At 35.4% G+C, this 15711-nt stretch overlaps 2 protein-coding genes across 2 annotated transcripts in view; one reads left to right on the top strand and one right to left on the bottom strand.

The window, feature by feature from the left end:
* LOC133171732 (twisted gastrulation protein homolog 1-A-like) overlaps positions 1–15711 on the bottom strand; it is a 403867-nt gene that overhangs the window by 145999 nt on the left and 242157 nt on the right. The window lies entirely within an intron of this gene.
* On the top strand, positions 710–9050 carry LOC133204660 (uncharacterized). Its single transcript, XM_061340407.1, has one exon. The coding sequence runs from the start codon at positions 710–712 to the stop codon at positions 9014–9016; it is 8307 nt and encodes a 2768-aa protein (XP_061196391.1). The 3' UTR covers positions 9017–9050.

Genomic DNA, 15711 nt, shown 5'->3' with positions numbered 1-15711 from the left:
TATTTCCCAATAAATATGCAAAACTTTGATGTTTTCTTATGATCTTTAAAACTTATACAGCTATATTATAAAGATAAAAATTTATATGCTTCATGGAGCGTGTCACTTTTTCGCAAGTTCACATTACATAGTTGTTAGAATGGAAGGATTGACATTTTTGATGATCAACTCCTGTGATACCTCAATTCCCCGCTTATCGCATGGACGTTGCGAGTATGGAATATGCATTGTTTCCATACCTGATTGCTTATCTGCGTAGACATTGATTTTTCAGATCTCACATATCCAATACGCCAAAAAAAGGTAACATGTAGTTATTCAATTTTTAAGTAGAAAAAAAAGACATGAAAAGTCTATAGAAATGAAAGATATTTAGAACTGTGAAAAAGCTTGACAGGTTTGGAATTAGGTTGTCACGTCAACTAACCTCAAAAAACGTCAAGTGATTGTTCCCTGAGTCCTATGACCACACAATGAAAGTCATTGTATATTTTCAAAATTCTACTAAATGAACCAGACTTTTCACATACGTATAAACAAAAGATAAGAACTTAATCAAACATAGGCCATTCTTCGAAGTAAACAATAAATTTTCCGAGAAATCAATGTGTTTGCAAACTTTTCTTACAACCCTCGTATATTAAGACCTTATTCTATTTGAAATTACTTTTATGTCTAATTATGTTTAATTTATTATAGAATATAAAGAATGGGTCAAAGTTCCACAAAAAAGAAGGAGACCAAGCCAGAAGGCAAAGTTATCGAAAGAGTGGAGAGAGTAGCAACTGGGACCACAGAGAGGCCTAACATGAATCATCTGGCAACTGTAAGAGAGGATTTTTATTCTTATAAATCAAATAATGCGCATCTGAAAATATCGTCATCACCCCCACCAAAAGAAATGAATGCTATTAAATCACAAGAGAATCCTTCTTGTACATCGTGGGAAGGAGAACTCACAAACAATGAAATAGCACTACTACCAAAAAAACAAGCAACGGACGCTGAGAATATTTCTGAATTAGATCATGAGGTATATCCAACATCTATAAGGAAAGATACAAAAACTTGCTTGAATCCTTCAATTCCTGCATTCCAAAATTTTTCGAGAGGAGGTTTGAAAGTGACAGATGTTGAGAACTACGATGACAACCCCTGGAGAGAGGTCTCAAACTTACCATCCCATCAATATTACTTGCCTTCAAATGGAATCTCGAGATTAAAAAATGTTTCATTGGTGGATAAAAAATATGAAAGTGAACTTCCTGCAAAATGTAGTCAAAAAAATCCTGTCTTCAGTATGCAAAATGATAGTGCCATGCCAAGTTTAAGCTCCAAATATGTTAGAAATTCAGATTTTGGAGAAGTGAAGAAAGAAGATCCCTCTATGGAAAACCAAAGAGAAATGAGTTTTAAATCACCTAAACCTACATCTCAGACAATCTTTGTGCAGAATACATATGGTCAAAAATGCCATACGGAAGATGTTTTAGGTAAATCTGACGTGCATAAAGAAAGAAATGAGCTGGAAAATACATCATCCATTCAACCTGGAGGCACAAAAACAATAGTTGCTTTTAATGACATTAAGGAAAATAAAGGCCTAAAACCAAATGAAAATGGTACATTTACCACATTGTCTGACAATGCAACCGATATTCCTCATTTTCCACTGTCTAGTTTGAAAAGGAAACCACTAGCCCCTCGTACTTGGGAAGTAAAATTAGAGAGTGATATGAAAGAGCAAAACCTATTGAATCAAAATGAGAACCTGGAGCTAAGCAAAAACAGTATCTCTTCTGACCCATTTGAAGTCTCACAAAATGATGGGAGGCAAAAGAGTGCAATAGATAAAATCGTTCAACAAGCAGATATAAACTATTCAGAAGAATCAAACCAAAGCAGTGACAATTCTGGATATTACACGAAGACCAAGGCATTGCCTAGTGGAAGCAGTAAAGCAAATAAAAGAATATTCATGTTTCGAGATATGAAGGAAGAAGAGGAACAGTCTATTGAAAACCAAACAAAAAAAAGTCCTCAGCAATTCAGAAAGAACTTTCAAACAAACCATAGAGAAGATGTATGTGTTGAAAATTGTAGTGGAAAAGTAGATTCAGAGATCGAAAAATGGCATGCTTGTACGAAAGTTGAAAATACAGAAGAAAAAGCAGATTTGATTCAAAATGAACACACCAAAAACCCAATTGCTACAATGGGGGGAAATCTGAAGCAAAATGTGAAGCAGTCTAAAGAGAGTAATCCATCAAAAACTCAAGAACAATGTAACAGTGCATGTAAAACTAACGAGTTCTCTAAGTTGAAAACAGATCAATTGATCCAACGGAGTGAGGAAACAAAAATTAAAACTTTAAGAGGAATTCAAAGTCTCTGTGAATCAAAAGTCAATTTAACAAATGGTAAATACAGGGTTTCTAGTGTTTCACAAGATGAATATAAATTAAAAACCATGCAATTTCCTGGAGAGAGGGCTGTAACATGTTCTCATACTATGAGAAAAGAGTCAAAAGACAGCAGTAAATATTCTGCACACAACAGTTTTCAACAGGATGAAAAAATGAAGGTTTCTGCTGGAGAAAATAAAGATATAGACAAGAAATGCAAAAAGGCAGAAATAAATGGAGAAGAAAAATCACACTTAAGAAAGAGTGATGACAAACCAGGAAAATCGCTGATAAATGTGGCACATCCAGATTGTGGTCAGAGTTGTGATGGTGCTTCAAAAATAAGTGGAAACACTGCTGTGGTGAAAATACCAACTCAGAAGGAAAAAAATATCATTCAGGATAAAGGCAAAATTAAAACGAATGTTGATTCTGGAAATCGAATGGAAACAAAAGTCAAACAACATGGTGAGAAAAACACAAGCAAATCTATCATTTCTTGCAAAACTGCATCCACAGGTTGTGTATTTGAACATAACTCTGATCTGAGGCCAAATCAACCAACCCATCGTAAAGAGGATACAAATAAAAAATGTAAAACAAAAATGGAAACCTCCGGTGAACAAAAAGAAAGTATAAAAGGAAATGGGCATACAATGTCTGCAAGACGAAAGGATATTCCAGCACATAAAAAGGAGTCAAAACAAAAACAGGTTTCTGCCACAAAAATTGACCAGCGTCCAAATTCTATTTTGTTGAAAGAAAAAGAACCAAGACTAGGCAATGATAGTGTTGGATATGACAGCTTCCAGAAAGCTGGAATAATCGATAATACTTGCAATGAAATTAAAGAAAATGACACCAAACATAATGACAGCAGGGGAGAAGAATGTACAGATAAAAAAATGCAAATAATCGTTAATCCACCAAAAGGGAATGCTCAGGCAAATGTAGATCAAGTTGTATACAATCGATATTATGACGAGGAGGTATCAAAAATTAATGGAAGTCCAACTTCTGCAAAATATCAAGTATCATCTAAAAAAGCGGCCGTTGTTCAACATGTCAGCACAAAAAGAATAGCACCTAATATTGAAGAGATAAAGGAAACTAAATCGAAACAGCTCGAAAAGAGAAAAGGGGCATCTAAAGGCACATTAACTTCCAACAGTGCCAATGATGAACAGAAGACCAAATTTTCGAATTTGGAAACGAAAGAATATGGCCGACGTATTGACGAAACAGGTGCAAAATCTGAAATGACAATAAAAAGGCCTTGTATGCAAAATACAATTTTGAAAGCAAAAGTTGAAGAAATATCACAGCGATTGAATTTTTCAGAGAATATGGCAAAGCAGAAGCGAATTTCAAAACAGAGCACTGAATCTTTGAAAGATGGTGTTTTGATTGAAGAGTCAAAGAGAGACAATATGTATAAACTTGTGGACGAACCTGAGGCACATGGAAGAGTAAAAGAAGATAAAGAGAGGGACAATACAACTGGAGACACGGATAAATACGGAGGATGTAAGGGGGGAAAGTGTAGTTTAACACCAAGAGAAAAATTATCTGTACATCTTGCACATAGTAATTTTGGTCAGAATTGCAACAAGGACGCTCTGAATCGCATTTTGATAATTTCTAAGAAATTAGAAGTTGAAAATGATTTATGGTCACATCTCATTGGTATTGTGTCAGATGTTAAATTTCGGGTTAAAACTTTTGAAACCAATTCCATAAACAAGACAACGACTGTTGTTATTGATTTTAAAACCGATGCAGATGCAATGACATTTGAAAGATGCTTGAAAGAAAATGATAAAAAATTGGGTTTTGATTACCAATTTAAGAAAGAAACTCCTGAAGAAGAGAAGCCAAAGACGATGGTAATGGACATTAACAAGAAATTGCAAAACATGAGAGAAAAGATTGTAAAAGTATTGAAAAGTCACCAAGAAAAAATCAAAAAGTTTGAGAAAGAAACGCAAAACTTAAACAAGGTCTCTACATCTTCAAGGAAGAAGAAAAAATTCATTGATTTATCTCTTCATGAACAAAGAGAAGCACAAAGAAAAGCGTTAAATGATAAAAGCAGAGAGCTGAATCAACAGCAAAGTGAATTTCAGTCATGTTTGTCAAAAGTTATACAGAAAATAGAGTCCTTTGAAGCACAACACGTTGAGCAGAAGGAAATCGATAACTTAATGAAGAGATTCGAAATTGAATGCACAAGACTAGAACAGGCATTGCATATTTATGCAAAGAGAACCAAAATTGTCAACACAATTCTTGAAAACCAGGTATCTATCATTCTGGGAGAAACTGGATCTGGAAAAAGTACTCAAATAACCCAGTACATATTTGAGTCAGAATTAAGTTCCCTTGGAAAAATCATTTGTACACAGCCACGAAAAGTAGCAGCAATAAGCCTTGCTGAAAGAGTGGCATTCGAGTTGAAGACAAAAGTGGGCCACCTTGTGGGTTATCAAGCTGGAATGAAATCAAAGCTGAGCAATCAGTCTAAAATGTTGTACATGACTGACCACATGCTTTTGAATGAGTGTCTCAAAGATCCCTTGCTAATGGATTTCTCCTGTGTTGTGATTGATGAAGCTCACGAAAGGAGTGTTTATACTGATCTCTTGCTGGGAATGATAAAAAAGTGTTTACCACAGCGACCAGAACTTCGTGTTGTAGTCACTTCTGCAACAATAGATCCAGATGTGTTTGTGCAGTATTTTGGTGGACCTGATATTTGTCCGGTCTTAAGAGTTTCTGGAAGAATGTTTCCTGTTGATATTGAATGGTTATCCATGTCAACTGATGCTGATGTGGCTGATAACTATGAAATTAGAGCTATCGAAAAAGCAGCAGAAATCCACAGAACAGAACCGCCTGGTGATATTTTAGTCTTTTTAACATCCCAAGTCGAAATTGAGCAGTGTGCGGAAAAAATAAATGTTTTATTAAGAGGAAAAAAAGATCATTGGATTTTACCTTTACATGGTAAACTTCATACTGAAGAACAGAATTTGGTATTTAGGGAATCTCCTAAGGGAAAAAGAAAAATTGTGCTTGCTACAAATGTAGCTGAAACATCAGTGACAATACCTGGTGTAAAATATGTAGTTGATACCGGAGCTGTTAAAGAGTTATCGTATGACCCAAGGAAGAAAATAAGTGCACTGCGTGTTGTGAAAGTTACCAAAAGTTCTGCTGACCAGAGGAAAGGAAGGGCTGGAAGAACCGGGCCTGGTAAATGTTATAGACTTTATTCTAAGGAAGATTACAACAACATGTATCCAACATCTATACCAGAAATCCTAAAGATACACTTGGGTCATGCTATTCTTAAGCTTTTACAACTGGATGTTGATCCATTAGAATTTGACTTTGTACAAGCTCCAGAGAAAGTTTCAATGGAAAACGCTTTCCAACACCTTAATAAACTTGGAGCTATCGAAAATGGAAAAATATCCCCTTTAGGAAGGTGGATTGCAAAACTTCCATTTGAACCAAGTCTAGGGGTTCTTGTGCATGACGCCATAGATCGCAATGTTGGCTTGGAGGGAATCATTATAGCAGCCTCCTGCACAGTGCCAGGATCTTTGTTTTATCGAGGGGGCACAGCGTCACAGAAAGAATTATCAGACAAGCTGAAAATCCAATTTTGTCATAAGTATGGAGACCACTTTACAAACCTTAGTGTTTTCAAAGAATGGCACAGAGTTCCCGCAAGGCAGAGAGGTAAATGGTGCAGAGATAATTCAATTAATGGAAAAGCTATGAGAAACATTGATGATGCCACAGAGGAACTTTTATATACTCTTAAGAGAGACCTTTCCATTAACATAGAACATAAATTTACAGATGCTGCAGATGGGGATAGAATTTTGCAGAAACTATTGTTTAAATCATTCCAATGCAACGTTTGCTATTTTCTTGGGCATGAAAAAGCTGGCTACTTCTTTATAGACAAAGGACAACAGGTAATTGTACATCCATCATCTGCATTTCAGTCTCTTGCTTCTTACCCTAACTGGGTTATTGTCGAGAGAGTGATGCAAACCTCACGTGATTTTGCCCTAAATATTACAGCTGTAGCGGATGAAGATGTTGAGGAAGCACTGGAAGATGGTTCTCTGGACTTTGACATTGGTGACGTAGAAAGGCGAAAGGTTACACAAGTGTTAACGGAATATGTTGGTGTTCAAGTTCATAGAGAATTTGTTGGTCCAAGATACAGCAAAGTAAAAGCAATGCAAGAAAATCTAGCGTTGAAATGCAAGGATTCTGTGTTTGTGGTTGATGCAAATCGTGATAGGGGAGAGATTTCAATTTATGCGCCAATCGATGACCAAGATATTTCCTTTCAGACCTTGCAATCAGCAATTAATCCTATCAGAGAAAAAGTAAGGAATGAAACAGTCGAACATCCATTGCTTCCAGAGTTTCAAAGTGTAAGGATCTCCATTGGAGCAGGGGGGCAAATCCATGACCTGTTATATCAGGATGAATACAAAAATGTGTTTATATTTGGTGATGCAGAAGCCTTCAATTCTGACGACGAAATGGTGCACTGGTTCGAAAACTTTGGATCCATCCGATCATTCATACCTAAATCTCCAAACAACAATAATCCCAAATATCTTGGCCAGATCGTATATGAAAAATCAGAATTCGCTAAAACTGCAGTGATGGCAACACGTAAAAGAACATTTGAAATTTCTGCAAAACCACCAAAAGGGATTGGGAAAAGTGAGGAAGCTGATCTACTCAAGGCAAGGCTAACTTGGCGTAGAAGAAAGTCAAAAGGATATGGGTTTGTTGAAATACATCACAGAGACAAAATGGACGAGGTTATAAGATCAAAATTGTTCAACAATCTTTTAGTTGGAGGGAAACGAGTAAAGGTAATGCGAAGTAAAAATAATCCAGATAAAGAATTGCATGTAGCAGGCTTAGGTGAACTTGTTGATGAAGATGTTTTGCGTGAAAGTTTTCTGAATACCTTTGACATTTCAGAAAATGACATTGTAAAAATTGTTGTTATACGGGAAAGAGTAAATACAACACCAGAAATGTTGTACAGTCTGAAAACCAGACTAGAGAGTCAGTTTACACAGGAAACTGATATTGAGAAAAATAGCTTTACTGTTACTGTCATTGAGCCCCACCCTGCTGCTTACACTTACGAGGCTTTTGTGACATTCAAAAACCCAGAGGAAGGATTTGAGGCATGTTCAAGGCTACACAATAGAATATCCATTGGAAATGATCCAGTCACTATCACACCAGAAATTCATACTCGAATCTTCGTTTTAGCACCAGTCTACAAACGAGTGGAGGAAAATCTTGAAAAATACCGTAAAAAAATACAGAATGAAGACAGTGGACGGCAACTTACTGTAACTGTACTCAAAAACGGAAACTATATGATAGATATTGATGCAGATTGCATTGAAAGTATGGTGCACACAAGAAATAAAGTACAGAGAATGCTTCAAGGAGAGACGATTGACTTGGAAAAAATACCAGCACTTCGGTATCTGTTCACCTCGGACGGTCAAGAAAAGGTCGAAAAAGTTATGAGAAAGACCAGTACACTTATTTTGTTAGATCATAGAAATACATCCGTTTCTGTGCATGGTCAAAGTGAAAACCGAAGAATAGCTATAGAAAAGGTAAGAAAGTATGTTGAAAAAATGTCTTCGTCAAAGTTTCGTGTAATTGATTTAAAAGGGGAATCCAAACCACCAGGTTTGATGAAGACAGTTGTATTGATGCACAGTGTAGACCTTAGTGGCCTGAAGAAGGAGTCCGGTTTGTCAACGGTGGAGCTTGATCACAAGAATCATAGAATAAAAATGTTAGGATCAGATGAAGCAGTTGACAAGGCTGTCCAAAGCATTGAAGAAATTACTGAGCGTTTGCGAAAAAATACTGCAACTTTAGTAAGTGATCAACCGGAATGCGGTATATGTTTATGCGAAATAGCCGACAGCGAAATATACAGACTGGAATCATGCGGACATCCGTACTGCGGAGATTGTATAAAAATGCACATAGAATCTGCGATCCGAAGCAAAGAATTTCCACTCAAATGTGTTCATATTGACTGCGGTATGCTTTGGGCATGGAAAGATTTTGTGAATATGACAAAACATGGATTCTGTCGTTTTCAAAATATCCTGAATTCGTCTGTGTCCAGTTTTGTTACAGAAAACAAAGACAAAGTTCGATACTGCATAACTCCAGACTGTCCAATGGTATACAAAGTCAGTAAAGTGGGTGGGAGAATAGTTTGCTGTGTATGTAGAACTAGTATGTGCAACAAATGCCACGTTGAATATCATAGCGGAATATCGTGTGCCATGTACCAGATGGAAAACGGAAATGATGAGTCAAGACTTGGAGAATGGATGCGACGAGACCCAAAGAACAGGAAGTTATGTCCAGTCTGTTTCGCTGGAATTGAGAAAAATGGTGGATGTCAGTACATGCAGTGTCGCGATTGCAAAAGCCATACTTGCTGGAGATGTATGAAGAATTTTAAAACAAGCGAAGAGTGTTACGGCCATATGCGCAAAGAGCATGGAAGTTTTAACTAAAGTTGAAAATAATTAATAAAAACGTGATAATTTATTTTGAGCAGAAAAAACTTTAATAAAATTGACCATGAGATGTCAAAACATAAATTTTAGACATGCGATGCAAGAATACAAACATATAGGGACGAGATTAAAAGATCGATGTCTGATAAAAAATGTCTGTGTGTGGGGGGGGGGGGGGGGGGGTGGTCAAGAGCTCGTAAAGTTTTTATTGTCCGATATTGATAATTGCACAAAAAATACATATTGTACATGTGACTTTATGCTCACGGTTCGTTTCTATCAATTAACAAAAGAAATATACGAGTAGTGATCAAAAAGTTCGCGAACTAATTGAATTACTTCCTTAATAAAATGAGGTTTCAGTGCTCATTATTTTTTAAAGTAGACCTCTCTGATTATAATGCACATCTGCCATTGTTCTGCCCATACGCGAATCACGTGATCAAGGCGGTCACGTGACATGCTCCGTGGCGTTCTGTTCACAAGAGCTAAAGATTTTTCAGAGTCTTATATTTCTTACCATGCGAGTTATTTTTTATAACAAGAACAGTCCATCTGTCAGAAATGTCCAAATCTCGGGAATAGGATGGGTCGATACGGACATCCTTCCCAAAATTAGCATGGTGATCATCAAAACCCGAGTCCTCTGTCTCGGGAGCGTCATTTATCCAATGTGGATAAAGTATGGACGACCTCTTTTTATCATATCTCATATGTTCGAAGTCTAAAGTAAACGATATTTTAGGGATTTAATAATTATATTATTGTTAAGATATTCAATTATTTTTCTAATTGTAACTTAGCGTTCTTTTATGACAAATTGCTCAACTAAGGACACATCTTTTCCCCGGCTTGCTTTTGCTGGGCAACAGAACAAACATTATTTCTAACCATCTCCCTGCCTTCACTAAAACAATCAATCCAATTAATGATTGAACTTCTGGTAAGTCTTTTGTCTTCATAAACCTTGTAAAAATTACTATATTCTACTGCAAAGGAATTTCCAAGATGTACGTTAAACTTTACAGTCGTTCGTTACTCGAGTACGACTGAGTCAACCATTTTTTGTCACAAGTCACCTACATACTGACGTCATTTACACATTGTGACGTCACAAACACGGAGCAAAGCATTATATAACACCTGCTATTTATAGAGTATGTTTGCCAAATTTTATTCTAATCTGAATTGTGATTTTGTAAATATAGAGATAGTTCGCGAACTTTTTGATCACCCCTCGTATACAGTGTAATGGATATTAGTATTTTATAATTAAATTTGAATCAACATTCATTACATTTATATTTTGAGGGGATGGAGGGGGGTGTCTGACTGAAAACTTTGCGAATTTAGTTTTGCAGACATTAAATCTTTGATCTCGCCCCTAAGAACAAGCACATTTTTGCGTAAATATAGTTTCAGTTTAAATTATGAAATGTTCCTCTGTTTATTCATGGCCGTAGGAACCGGGGGAGGGGGGTGCACGGGGGGGTGCCCTCCCCCCCCCAATAATTTTGCCGATATAGAATTCTCTAGAAAAGAAAGCTACTGTATTCTTGTACCCCCTCAACAATAACGTCTTATGACCCTTTTCTTTTTTTCTTTTTTTTGCTTGTCAAGGAATTTTGGTAGTTGATAGTGCCCCCCCCCCCCCCCACTGAAAATATATGGTTGTGCCCCCTCAAAGTGAAATTGCTTCCTACGGGCCTGTTATTTGTGAAATATATGTTACATGCTTAGAAATTCATTTTTGATGTACATAATCAAATTTGAGGGATTTTTTTTTCAGTTTTGTGTGAATTATTGGTGTGTAAATCCACGGACTTTTCATATTTCATAAAGCACGCTAGCAAATATCTGGAATTATAGTGATACTTGTTATTTTTAATTCAACAAATGTCAGTCTTTACTTCTAAGTACGCATATGTATTCTTTATCATATTACATTATTACGTCGTATGTTATTATATTGTATTTAACCCCACCCCAAAATCATTTTGCATTTAGGTTGTGCTATTACATATCTTGAAATTTTGATTTGTTGTAAGACTAATTGCATTAAGAAAGCTATGGTTTTTCCTGAAACTATTCATTCTGAATAATGATGCATTCTATTTTAATTAAAAAGTTAATATGTTAAATATCTTTGGAGGTAGTAAAATCTTTTTATTCCGTGTATTTTCGAAAACATGTTTTATGCATTTTTATTGATTAAATTAAATGTTTATCTATCAAAATTGATGTGAGTTGTTTTTATTGGTTTGATTTCTAAATTAAGGTAGTACACAATATATACGCCAAATTTTTCCTCAAATTCAATTTTGTTCAAATTTTGATATTTTGTTCTAAGATACAAAATCTCTCTTGATATGTAATATGAAAGAAATTCAACATACATTTTTTTTTCTCCATATAGTTTGAAATATGGCCTATCAGACCCCTTTAAGAAGATTGTGAAATCAGACAGCCGACCTGAGATTGTGCATTATGTAATAATAATCAATTGATCTATTGCAAACTTGTGTGATGCTGTTTGTAAAGGCAACCTTTTTGTACTAAAATTTAATAAATTATTTTGATACCGGTATATATGAGTAAAATGTGATGTAAAAATAGAATACATACCCGAGAATTGAAAATTCACATATAAATATGCCACACGTTAGGTCCTCTTTAAGGAAAATGTATGATTCAATTTTTACAAAAAAAATCAACAGAATAATTGAAATGGAACCTAGATTAAAATAGGTCAAAATGAGGAAATTTGAACTGGCGGTTTTAGATAATTCGGCGATTTTAAATAAATCAAATGCAAAAAATGTAAAAATTCAGTAGATGACATCACTATATTTGACCTTTGACCTGTTAATATGACCTTGACCTTTATTGTACAAAAAGAATGGTGACTCCTTATAAATATGTTGAAATATAAGGTCTCTACTATAAATGGATTAAGAGTTACTTTGCTTTTAATAACAGACAGTCATATGGCATGTAAATGGCATAAACACGATCCAAAATGTAGGCTTCCGAATGACCAATATATAGGATGTCTCTAATTTTTCTTCAAAACGTTGTGAAAACACGTTACAGCTTATTTTATTTTTCTTACAAAGATCGTTGATTATTGACATATAGTGAAATAATTAGGGCTGGGCAATAATACCGATATTCCGGTATATTGCGGTATGTTGACAAAAAATATCGTATTGCAATACGTTTTTAGCTCAAGTGAGCTTTTCTGATCAAAGAGTGCCCGTCGTCCGTCTGTCGTCCGTCATCTTTAAACTTTTCACAAATTTCGACTTCTTCTCAAGAACCACTTGGCCAATTTCAACCAAACTTGCCATAAAGCTTCCTTGGGTGAAGGGGATCTAAGTTTGTTCACAGGAAGTGCCGTGCCCTCTTTCAAGGGGAGATAATTAAGAATTCGTGAAAATTTGGAGGCATGCTTTAAAAATCTTCTTCTCAAGAACCACTAGTACTAGGCAAGAAAAGATGAAACTTATGTGAAAGCTTCACTACATACTCTAGGTTCAAGTTCGTTCATATCATAACCCCCGGGGGTAGGGTGGGGCCACAAGAGGGGGTCGAAGTTTGACAAAGAAATATATAGGAAATATTTTTAAATATCTTCTTCTCGAGAACAGCAAAGCCATGATTAGTCATTTATAACAGAAGTATCCTCAGGTAGTGTAGATTCAAGTTTGTTCAAATCATGACCCCTGGGGTGGGGCAGGGCCACAACAGTGGGTCACAGATTACCATAGGAATGTATAGGAAATACCTTAAAATATCTTCTTCTCAAGAACAGCTAAGCCATTATTAGTCATATTAATAAAGAAGTATCCTCAGGTAGCGTAGATTCAAGTTTGTTCCAATCATGACCCCTGGGGGTAGGGCAGGGCCACAACAGGAGGTCAAAGTTTACCATAGAAATGTATAGGAAATATCTTTAAAAATCTTCTTCTCAAGAACAGCTAGGCCATTATTAGTCATATCAATACAGAAGTATCCTCAGGTAGTGTAGATTCAAGTTTGTTCAAATCATGACCCCTGGGGGTAGGGAAACAGCAGTAGGTCAAAGTTTTACATAGGAATATATAGGTGTAATGGTTAAGGGTCATTTGAATAAAACGCATTAAAGACTTCAAATAGTGGAATGACCTGACAACCCTTGGAATGGACTAGCCAAACCAAAGGTATATAAGGCAATTGAAAGCTTTGGGAAAGTCAGGCATTCAGAAGGTAGCAGAAGAAGTTGGATGTTGAATCATCAGGAAAGAAGTTAAGGTATTCCATCCCCAATAGCAACAGATTCAATTAACTTGAATACATAACAGATGTGTAGGTGTTGAATACTCAGTAGATTTAGACATAATTCCCTTTTATTACTATTAGCACGTTAGGGTGGGATGTGTCCTAATATATGACCTTGAATTTTGGTAAGAGTTATAGATCTACCTTTGTTGATAAAAAATTCAATTTTAAAAAGCTTATCTGGTAAAAAAAAATCATTTTCAATTGTCATTCTATTTCTAATGTGTTTTAATGCATCTTTCCGCCATAGTATTTATTGATATTCTTATTATTTGAATTTTTATTTTTAAAAAAAATTGCTCGTCCCCATAGATTTCAATGCAATCTTTTGTTAATTAATTACTGTTTAGTTATTTACATTTTTGAAACTTTCTCTTGGTAAATCCTTTTCTACCGTAAAATTAATATCAGAATATTATGTATGTGATGGACATTTAAGGATAGAGGATGGAAAACCTTAAGTGTAAGAGCAAAATAAAAGTATAAAAGTTATAAACACCAGTGGCAAGTATCCTAGGGATTTGTTGTTAAGTTCTGGGTGTAGTAAATCTGAAGAAAATTGAGACAGCTATATGTAGTTCTTATCTAACAATGGGAACTTAGGGGAGAAACATGGTGCAAGTAGTACCTTATCCAGTCCCAATCTCTTGATAAGAGAAAATTTAAGTACTATGTGATATAACCTCAGACAGAGCTGTCTTAATAATCATTCCAATCATTAACTCAGACAGAGTGAAAGGAAAATTTATATATCCCTTGTAAGAATCTGATCATACACGTTACATAGGAAATATCTTTAAAATCTTTTTCTCAGGAACAACTAAGCCATTATTAGTCATATTTATACAGAAGCAACCTTAGGTATTGTAGAATCAAGTTTGTTCAAACTATGACCCCCTAGGGGTTGGGGCGTGGTACAACAGAGGGTCAAAGTTTTACATAAGAATATATAGAAATCATCTTGAAAAAATCTTCTACTCAAAAACAGCAAAGCCATGATTAGTCATATTATTATAGAAGCCTCCTCAGGTAGTGTAGATTCAAATTTGTTCAAATTTAGGGTGGGTAGGGTGGGGCCACAATGAGTGATCAGAATTTTTCATAGGAATACTAGGGAAAAAAAGCTTTAAAATTCTTCTGTTTGCTTCTGAACAACAAAGCCATGATTAGTAATATTGATATGGAAGCATGCTGAGGTAGTTTTAAGTATGTCCCCCTCCCCTCCGTCATTGTTCAATACTGAACTGATTTCTGCTTCTTCTTTCTGATTCTTCCTAGCCAATGTGCTCAGGTGAGCGATGTGGCCCATGGGCCTCTTGTTGTAATACCGATAAACTGACAAAATATTTGGACTCAGGAATTCTATTATAAAATATAAAGAAAATTTGTCAGAAAGGTTTGCAATCGTGCCAAATAGTAAGACAAAAGCTGCTATATGGGTGTACATGTAATTAGTTGCATAACTGTAATTCAATCAACAAGATATCTTTTATTGGTTATTTGTCATAGTTATGTACATTCTACGTGTAAAAGAAAGTTAATATAATAAGAAAATACCATTTAAATTTTTGTTGAAAATATTGCAATACGTATCGCAATAGCCTACAGTTAAAAATATCGCAATACGAAATATGTAGCCAATACCCAGTCCTAGAAATAATTCTTTTTTCTGGTGTACTTTATAAGATATGCGCTCAAACAGATTTCATGGGTGTTGTGTACTACCTTAAATGATAGTCTAAAATAAAAGAAGTAAATTCCTATTAGAATAAGCAAAACTTGTTGATCTCACAGGCTACATGGAACAATTTATAGAAAATAAAATATTATCGATATTGCTTCTTCTGTAAGGACGACGTTGATTCATGGAAGATGCATCATTATTGCTATACTATACTCTTCAGTCTATGAAGAGTGCCTGGTATAGTATAGCGATAAGGATGCATCTTCCATGAATCAACGTCGTCCCTGCAAAAGAAGCAATGATACTCATTAGAAATAAATTATATTGACAATGAAAAAACACGTCCTCATATTCTACAGATAAGTTTAAAGATAATGCCTTTATGACTTCTGTCAAGTAAATGAATTTAAAAAAAAAATCATTTCATGAAACATGAACAAAATAATTCTCTGTGTGAGATCTACATTTGTCCACTCTGTGTGGGATCTACATTTGTCAACGCTGTGTGGGATTTACATTTGTCCAAGAAAGTGCACCTGATTAAGTCAACTGCATTTGTCAAAGAAAGATCTTCTGGTAAGATTAGCAGCAATTAGCGGCATTTGTCCAACACAGTGCTTCTTGTAATATCTTTTGCACTGTGAGGCATTTGTCCACAGAGCTTCTGGTGAAGTCAGCGGCCCCTCAA

This window comes from Saccostrea echinata, unplaced genomic scaffold (genome assembly GCF_033153115.1).
Source record: "Saccostrea echinata isolate AGI-Se365-2 ecotype Australia unplaced genomic scaffold, CSIRO_AGI_Sech_v1 ptg000054l, whole genome shotgun sequence".
Classification (NCBI taxonomy): Eukaryota; Metazoa; Mollusca; class Bivalvia; order Ostreida; family Ostreidae; genus Saccostrea; species Saccostrea echinata.
Note: the sequence above shows the minus strand (reverse complement) of the source record. Positions and strands in the feature narration are given on the sequence as shown.